Source organism: Porites lutea, chromosome 1 (genome assembly GCF_958299795.1).
Source record: "Porites lutea chromosome 1, jaPorLute2.1, whole genome shotgun sequence".
In the NCBI taxonomy this organism is placed as follows: Eukaryota; Metazoa; Cnidaria; class Anthozoa; order Scleractinia; family Poritidae; genus Porites; species Porites lutea.
Window position 1 is genome coordinate 45834503 of NC_133201.1, and position 9539 is coordinate 45844041.

Below are 9539 nucleotides of genomic sequence, written 5' to 3' on the forward strand. Positions count from 1 at the left end.
AGTCAAGTGGCTTTCTGACGGGTTTGTGCTTATTACCGTTTATGTAAGAACCTATTTAGGCTAATTATAACTTGGGAAAATCGATGGGAAAATACAGGTTCTTTAATTCGGGAGGTTTTTACTGTTGTCACTGCTTTGTTTTACTTCCTTTACCTCCTTACTAAAAAATATGGAACCTTTAAATAGACCAGTTTTCATATTTGGCCCCAAGGCTCAGGGAAAAGCAATTATCTTTGGGCTCGGGAACGAATTATACAATTCTTTTGTTTTACTAATGCACGGCGCGCGCAACTTACTTAGTCAGATATCTGCTAGCAAATAACTACTCTGAATGCTTTTAGCCAATGAAAAGACCGCTAGAGAGAACAATGTGTAATAATTACAAATAACAGCTGTAAAGAACAAACCTACACATTCAAGTAGCGGGTTGAATCAGATTAGAACAACAAAGAACATTAATTTTACTACTCGTTCTTATGCACTCTCCGACTCACACGACGTACACTACAAACGCAGCACAGAACTTTTAATTATCTAAGTAAACAGTTTTTGTTAACTTTGAAATTTTGAAGCCACTTATTATGTCTATTATAAGTCGGTTAGTATTTGTACTTTAGTGCTCAGCCCAAAGAGAATTTAGTAACACCTAGGTTTCACTGACTTTCAATATTGTATTGCCATATCATATTTATATCAAACGGTCTGACCTTCTTTCGGTAACTCTTTAATCAAGTAAGTATTACTCGTTCATTGACAAGGAAAAATAGTCCTATTTGAAAACCTATTTCAAGCAGAAAAATATATTATAGTAGAAGTTGTATTATGTTATATGAATGACGTGAGACTCTGCATATGAAGCCACAGCACCGGAGTATGAGATAAAGATGCAGATCAATTCTAATTTTCTTACATTATTTGCAAGGTCAGGCAGTTGGAAATAACTTTACTGCTGAAAGATTATTGTCCAGACAAACAAACAGGCTCGAAGTTTCAATAGTATTTGTAGTTTTTCTTCTATAATAACAAGTATTTGATGTTTGCAGTGGTTTTCATGAGTTTCGAACTTTGCGAGCAACTTAGTAGAAAAGACTTAAAATAACGGTTAAGTAGGGCAAAAACAAGCACGGTTACACCACCTTTTAGTATTGCAGTTTTAGTTCTTATATGTGACCGTCAATTGTGCGGAGTTGAAGAAAAAATCCCTGGATAGTACTTTCTTTTCAAGGGGAATTACCTTGAATAAAAACCTAGTTTATAGTAAGCGCCTATTAAGGAAAAATACTTCCATTTTCCTACACAAGAATACATTAATTTGCTCGTTAGAGACTTTTACCAGGAGAATACTAAAAAAGTGAATAACATTAACTGAATGCATTATACTCGTGAACCTGACCAATTTATATACAGCTATTTCGAGAAAGGTTGTCGGAAAAAGTGTGCACGTGACAATCCCGAAAGGTAATATGGGATATGATCAATACATTGTTCCTGACACTGTAGCTGTCGAACCTACTTTTGTTGCTTTCTTTTAGCACTCGCAAACATACTCCCATGGCCTCTTCTACCATTCTTTCAAATTTCTTATAAGAACAGTGAACTTTTAAAAAACCTCCCACAATACCTTTCGGGATTGTCGCGTGCACTTTTCCGACAACCTTTCTCGAAATAGCAGTATACTGATCACCTATTGATCTCGGCAACTACTGTTTTGGTTTTCGACTGGAAAAGGAAAAATTTCAGCTTAATCGTTTTTTTTATAGTCTCTATATATTCTTTGTTTTCCTTAGGATAACTGGGGAGAGAGATAAGGAAGTCGTTTTTCGTGATTCAGCCTCATCATGGATGCGATATGACACTCAGTTTCCCAGCCAACTTCCAAGTATCCTCCACTTTCCATGAAAAAATGTTTTCGATCTCTTTTAGAGACATGATTTCGTCACTCCTCGTTTGTCGCTATTCACGCAATCTTTACGTTTGCTGAGGTTAACTTGACAGACCTTATGGGCTGAATCGAAGATGTCTTTACATCTAATGGTAATTACTATAGAGGGAATACTTCCTCTGTTAGTTGTCTGTTGTGGATAAGTTTTGAACGCTGGGCTTAATAATGCGCCAGCTTCCAGTAAACCACCTTGTTTTCGCATCATGTTGCCTGGGGAATACCGTTACACGAGAAAGCGCAATAACAACTTCTCTACTCGACATCACGTGAGAAAGATCATTGTGACCCAAGGGAATGCCGTTCCCGAAACTAGACTAGGGTGGCCTGGACAGATATAAAAATACAGCCAAAGAACTACTTTTCCATTCGTGGAGAGCCAAACTACAACCGGCACTTCTTCATCAACCGGAACTATGGGGGCTGTTCCGGTAATGCCGGGTGGATGATAATTGCTACCCAAGGCTGCAAAGTCTCCAACACAAGAACCCTATTCTTTACAGAAAACAGCCTACATTCACCAAGTGGGCGCAGAAGAGTGAGTTAACCAACACATAGGGTCTATCTGTATGAATTTATTTCGACTTCGGGAATGTTTCCTTCTCGCGGATGAGCAAGGCAAAACGTCATAGAGGAGCATATTGATAAAGCGAAACAAAAATGATGATTGGATTATTATCACATTCACTTGGCGGGCTAGGTTCTCGCTCGTTGGAAAAGCAAGCGGGGGAGGGGGTATAAATATGAATTTGTTTGAAATTGCAAAAGTAGACAGTCCCTCGTGGGTGACTGATACTGATGGGTAGAAAGGATTTTCATTTTTCAGGTTTTAGATGACCGATACCCTCACTGCAGTATTGTTAATGGGCCACCGGGGCTAATAGTCTAGTCAAACACAAGCACTACTTCCTTCGCCGCTACACTACAAAAACACTACTTCAACTCGTCACATGACTCCAGACTTCCTCCGCATCAGACACCACATCCCTCCCTCTCTTCACTTGCAAAGTCTCACTACTACTAAGTAACATGAAAATGTCAACAGTGTCTTTTTAAGGTACAATTGATACAAATTAACACTTCCGTAGGCAGCAGCCTTATCAAAGTTGCCACTGTCATAGCAAAGTAATTGTCTCCCTCAGGTGGTAACATAGTCACTAAGTCTCTCTCGCGTCTAAGCACTTAATTATCGCTGCTGAACTGGTGGAATTAATGACGTAAACCTCCACCCATCGGCTAAAATAATCCACTAGGACCAGCAAAGACTCTCCTGTTGGCATAGGGCCCAGTAGGTCCAATGCTAGGTCCTGCCACGGTCTCTCAGGCATCCTGGTTGTCTTCACTGGTGGAGGCACTGTCTCCTTTGTCATAAGCTGGCACTCATAACACTCTTGGCGCTTTCGTTCTGCATCTTTATCAACACCTGGCCACCACACCTTAGATCTCAGGCGCTCCTCAATCTTCACCACCCTCTGGTGTCCCTCATGTGCAAGTTCTAAGACCCTCTTCCTCAAAATGTTAGGAATCACGATTCTAGTTCCACGCAGGATGGCCAATATAGGTAAGTTTGTTACGTACCCACACATATGGCTTTGGAGCTTTCTCCCAGTTCCCACTTATAAGACAACTTTGCACTGCTTGCAAATCCTCATCCTCAGCTGAGGCACTCTCAATCTACTGAATCTTTAAGGCTATAGGTACGGCACTGAGAGCAACCATTCGAACGTGCTCATCATCATATCGATATTTCTCTGAAGTGGGGATCTTCTTCAGACGAGATAGGACATCTGCAATGTTGTCTTGGGATTTGACACAGCATACATTGTAATTGTATGGTTGCAGTCTTAGCACCCAGCGCTCGATGCGTGCAGATAGTTTGGATCCTTTTGAGTAGATCACTCTTAATGCTTCATGGTCCGTGACTAAATCAAAGGTTGGTAACCAAAGCAGGTAAAGGTTAAAACGTTCACAGGCCCACACGAGAGCTATTGCCTCCTTTTCAGTTCGGCCGTACCTCCTTTCGACACTGCTGAGGCTTCTGCTGGTGTAACAAACGACTCGGCGCTATCCATTCTTCTCCTGGGCCAGAACGGCGCCTAACCCCACGGGACTTGCATCGGCTATCACTCGCGTGTGTGCATCTTTGTCAAAATAAGCTAGCACAGGCACACTAGCTAATTGCTTTTTCAGTTCTTTAAAGGATTTATCCTGCTCACTGCTCCAAACAAAGGGTACCCCCTTCCTGGAAATTGCTCGTTAAGGCTCGGCGACAGTTGCAAGATTAGGAATAAATCTTGCACTAAAGCCAACCATACCAAGAAAGCTTCTCACTTCCGTTGGAGTAGATGGGCGGTTTGCCTCCAGCACTGCACGTACCTTCTCTTCTGTTGGGCACACGCCATACTTTGAAACTAACAGCCCCATAAAGACTGCCTTGTCCATTCTGAATTGGAATTTTTAAGGTTGAGGGTGAGGTTCTTCTCTGCTAATCTCCGTATCAATCGATATAGATTCCAGTCATGCTCCTCGTTGTTCTCACCATGTACTATCAGGTCATCTGCAATATTCTGGACACCACCAATGTCTGAGACCACTTGTCTGATTATCTGCTGATATTTCTCCGGGGTAGATGATTTAATTACTTTTTACTGAAATCTAAATTTGAATAGAAAATCATATGGACTTCCTCGTTCGTTGCACTTTTCGTTGATAGATCAGATAGAGAATTTCAGTTCGAAGTGATTGTTCGCTTAAGTTTAGTTCCGCAAGTTTCTATTTGACAGTTCTTTATTCGTAGTGAAGAAAGATAAGGACTTTTTGAGAGCGGAAGCCTGTATACGCGAGTGGCTGAAAATCATCTAGCGTGGATGTTAGTTAAAACAAACAAGAAAATTAAACCGTCTAAAGAAATCATTTGCCTGACTACGTTTTTGGACCACTCTTTTGGACGAACGACATCAGCCCTTTGAAGTCAGTTTGGATATTGCGTGGCCTGGCCATTTCAGAGGAAAGTATAGTCGCTCATCTTTGTCTCTGTCTTGTAAACACCTCACTTTGTTTTAAGAAACGTAAGAAAGTGGAAAACTTATGTTTAAAAAAGTGGCCAGTAGGACACAGAGTTTACATTTTATTCCTTAAGGTTTTATTCAAACGGAAAAGCCATTATTGAATTTTCACCTAAAAGAATCAGAAGTGCGAGAAGATGCAAGTTATATCTGAGCTTTCCTAGAATGAATATTTCTTCTTGTACGAACTTGAAAAAATCATTCAACAAAAGGAAGATATTAGGAGAAAGGAATAGAGCAATTTACTTCCCCAAATCATTTCGGTTACAGAGAGTTTGTAGTTGAGATTTTGAGTTATTTTCATACGATTTTATTACGGTTTTTTCTCCATTTGTGTAATTCTCTTGCAACTATTCCAACGTTATAAATAGTCAAATTAAGAGTTTTTTCATTATTGTATTACATAATTCTCTTTGCGCCTTACAATGTAAGACGGGCACCACTTACAGTTTGATTGTCTATTTCACAGAAGCACTTAGCGATCGTTACCCTGTCACAGATTCGTTTTGGAAAGCAAACTACTTTACAACTATAGAACCAAATTAAGTGAAGGAAACACACACATGTCAAATGCAAGCATGGGCACAGCCACATCATCCGCCTACAGATCGTAGTTGCAGCCATGGAAGGCTGGCAACTTAAAGCCCTTGAAGTCCCAATATACACATACAAATTCTCAGGTCTGATCTCAATGCATTTCCTTAAAAAATTAGTGGACAGAACTTGTTAAAAGATCAAACCATTATCTTTTTTATGTTATTTTATAAATTCTGAGGGGAACCTTTCTAGTGACTATGTATTGATATCAGTTGTTTGGAGAAATTTGATGTCCATGGAGTGCATTTTCGCACTCTCTTCGGCAGTAAACGAAGGGGTCAGGGATCACCTAGTGAGACCCTTTACCTGGGGCAACGGCATGCTGATAAGTCCTAATAAGGAAGAAGCAGCTGTGAATGGCTGCCAAATCCCAGTGATATGGCTATGTACAGGCTCAAGGTACTGCATGGCCATACCGCGGAGTTGGTAGTGTGTGCTTACTTGCTTATTATTTGACTATAGCCTGGAATTGCTTGGGAGTTTCGTCAGGTTTTGGCATCTAATCCAAAAGCCTGCTGGGGCAACTGCCACCATTATATCTTTTGGAATATTGCCATTGTTCCTGCTGTTTCTCGCTAGAGTACGAAGGTTTATTTTTATATAGCTGAAGCATCTTTAAAGGTAACGCTTCCCTCCTCCCCCCCTCCCAGGACTTAATTGAAATAAATTTTAGTTGAGTTCTAAGTTAAGAATTGAGAACTCAAATGATGGAGGGCAAAGGATCTTGAACTCGAGTGTCGTTATGTGATTCGAAGTTTCCATGGCTCTGTATCCTCTTCTTATGAAATATCCAGCAACCCATCTTTGGTGGAGCGTTGCAGTGGCTGGACGAGGGCTGGACATTATCTGTGAATAAATCAAAATTCATACATATTGTTAGCGGTTTAGTCCTGCTTGTCCGTTCTACGTCACAAATTTTTATTTTATGCCTTTAGGTATAACATATAAGGACAGGTATCTAGTCATGAGCTCAGCCAAATTACATTTTTGTTTGATAACTGAAAGAGCATTTAAGGCAGGTTTTCACTAGCGACGGAGTCGGTGTCGAAATCAGAAGCGTTGGAGTTAACAATCTAGTGAAAACAGTGTCCTGATGCGTACGACTCCGTCGTTTACGATCGAGTGAAAATTAGGCTGTTGGAGTTGCAAACAGAAGCGGAAGAACTAAACTAATCACAAAGGGTGGGAATTAGCGTCGTGATTGGTTTATTCTTCCGCTTCTGCGTCCGACTCCGACAATCTGGTTTTCACTAGACAGTAAAGGACGGAGTCGTAAGCGAAATCGGAAGAGAATGAAAACGTACTGATTCTTCCGACTCCGATTCCGTCCCGCTTGTGACTCTGCTTACGACTCCAATTTTTGATTTTCACAAGGTCATAAGCGCTCTTATGACTCCGCTTGCGATTCCGATTCCGATTCTGTCGTTTCTTGAGTAAGTTTTTGTGACGACCACGCAGCAAATCGAGTTTTAGTGAGTATCAATATCTTAGAAGGTACATAAGTAGTGGTATTGAAGGCGTCGGAGCGGGGAGGGGGGGGGGGGGGGGTGGGGGGCTGGGTGGGGTTAGGGGAGGCCTAGACTGAACTCAGTGGAGTTTTGCTCTAAATTAAAAGTAGAAAAAAATCGAAGAAAGATTAGAAAAGGAGAGACATGATAAAATATTAGCCACCTTTTATACCTTCACTTTTTTTCTTCTTTACAAGTCTCTGGTATAGATACAAAAGCTGTTCACAGAGGCGGATTGCTGCGATCAGTGCTCCCAACAAGATTATTAATGAAGTAACAAGGGCGCAAAAAGCAGGAGAATTCCTGTCCAGTAGAGAAAACCCGTCATCATCCATTGCGGTGGAGAGTTTGTCCTTAAAATAGAATTTTAATAATATGAGCAAAGAGCTTACTTGTTGTTAAAGAAAGCAAGCAATAGGACCATTTTCGAGTTGCCCTTAGCCTGTTTTATTAGCGAGGTGCATATCCAGTGATATGAAAATGATTTTTTATCCCCATTGAAATAAATTGAATGGTTTTGCAATTAAACTCGTTTTGAAAGTGAGATTTTTGGAAGTATTGACGTGCAGTTGTTGACGTCCAAGGCTATGAAGGAAGGGCGTAAAACGTAAGGCAAAGTTAAGGACTTGTGGAGTGGAACTGCAGCTTAGTTTTTTAGCTTAAGTTTACAAGTGCACCACTTAGACCTTATTCACGATACCAGCCATCCTTGCATTTGCTAAAGGCCCGATGGGATAGAAGCGATGTCACGTGGTTTCTCAGGGGACAAACAAGTGATAAATCGGCCAATACAAGAAATCGCAGTCACGTTTATTTTATTCTAGACAACAGAACTTTTTATCTTAAGGTATCATCCAGGGTAAAAAATCATCAGTTTTCTAAATTTGCATTTTTGGAAGATTGAATAGAGCTCATGAAGAGATTTCTTTTAAAAAAAATTCCAGGAGAAAATGTTTTTTCTGTGCAGACTTATGGAGTGCAAAAGTTTTTTCTATGCTAATTATTTTAATTGATCTTTGACAAGTCCTGTCATACTTGATACGCGTGCAGCCGTTGAACCAAGCTAATCACGCAATTTGACAGAAATCGTGGTTTACAAGTATAGTGCTCACTATTTTTCCCTGGAGTTTGAAAGTGAATGCCTCCAAAGAAGAAAAAAGAGCTTGTCCGTTTTCTTCCTCGACTCCAAGGCAAAAGAAGTCGACAAAATCGTTTTCCCGCCAAAGAGTGGGCTTCGAAATCAGCAGAGAGCGACAAGAGCTCCCTACCACAATCAAGAAAAATGGCTAAAAGATGACAAAGCGCATGAAAAACCGATTGAAACTACCGCGGAATCGAGTTTCACGAGTTCGTTAGCAGCCAAGCGAGAGACGAAGTCACGAGAGGTCCCGCGCCATATAAAAATCGGATGAAGTACTGTTTTGAAAGTCTATTGTAGCAGGAAAGAAGCATCACTGAAAAACTGCAGGAAGCGGTTTGTTGTCGATTTTTCCAGGGAAGTGTCGAACTTTTAAAAAATGTATCGAGCAAAAGTGGGCTTGGCTCAAACTGGCTTGGAAACGTATGGGTGACGTGATCGTTGTTGCTTTTTGGACGCAATTGCGACCGCAGATGTCCTCATAGCAAACAATGTAATGAGATATCAGTAAAACTTGTCAATTCTGGAATTGTACTTTTGGCATGAGTAAAATTGTTTTCTCGTTTTGAAAGAGTTAACCAACTGACCGTCAACCGTGAAAATGCAAACCACGAAAATATCAATGGTGATATCGTGAATAATGTCTAATAGAAACAAATATTCCAAATAGAACATAACGGGGTTAAACCAAACTAGCAGGAGGTAACAAGCGTGGTAGAACAGCCGTGACTGAACAAATCCAGCCAGTGACCGTAGGGAAACTCGAACCCGAAACCGCCGGATTGCAGCTCCGACGCGCTGACCACTCGGCCATGCCCCAACCCGTAATATGTCGTAGTTATCCCGTTGTTTTATTGGATATTGCTTTGGTGTCAATGAGGAATAGTTAGTTGATAAAAAAGTTAGCTTAAGAAGCTCAGTGAATTTCTTCCATTGATTAAACCTAATTACCTTCATTTCATCCTTGAACTGTTTCATAACGTAGTAGACATCCTCTCTGCGATACAAAATAAGTTTTCGAACGCAGTCATCAACCGGCCATTTAATAGCGTTTTTCTTGAATGCGAAGCCATAAGAACGTGTTCTCTCAATCATCTTAACCACATACAGTCTTGAATCTCTAGCTTGTTGCATCCAGTAAAGTCCGTGGTACATCTCATCCATTATACCTGTCACAGTCTTATTTAGGAGAGCTTTTTGCATGTCTTCAAAGTTGTCAAAAACTGAGAAAATAAACGAAACATGAAGACAAACTGAACAATCTCGTTAAGGAAGAGGAATTTTAAGATCCC

At 40.6% G+C, this 9539-nt stretch overlaps 1 protein-coding gene across 1 annotated transcript in view; it reads right to left on the minus strand.

The window, feature by feature from the left end:
• Positions 1-6301: 6301 nt before the first annotated feature.
• The window catches only part of LOC140930628 (uncharacterized), an 8057-nt gene continuing 4819 nt past the window's right edge, over positions 6302-9539 (minus strand). Inside the window, exons 4-6 of the mRNA XM_073380351.1 lie at positions 9199-9470; positions 7282-7462; positions 6302-6447 (exon numbers count right to left, since the gene is read on the minus strand). Coding sequence (XP_073236452.1) covers positions 6302-6447; positions 7282-7462; positions 9199-9470 — 599 coding nt within the window. The remainder of the gene's footprint in view (positions 6448-7281; positions 7463-9198; positions 9471-9539) is intronic.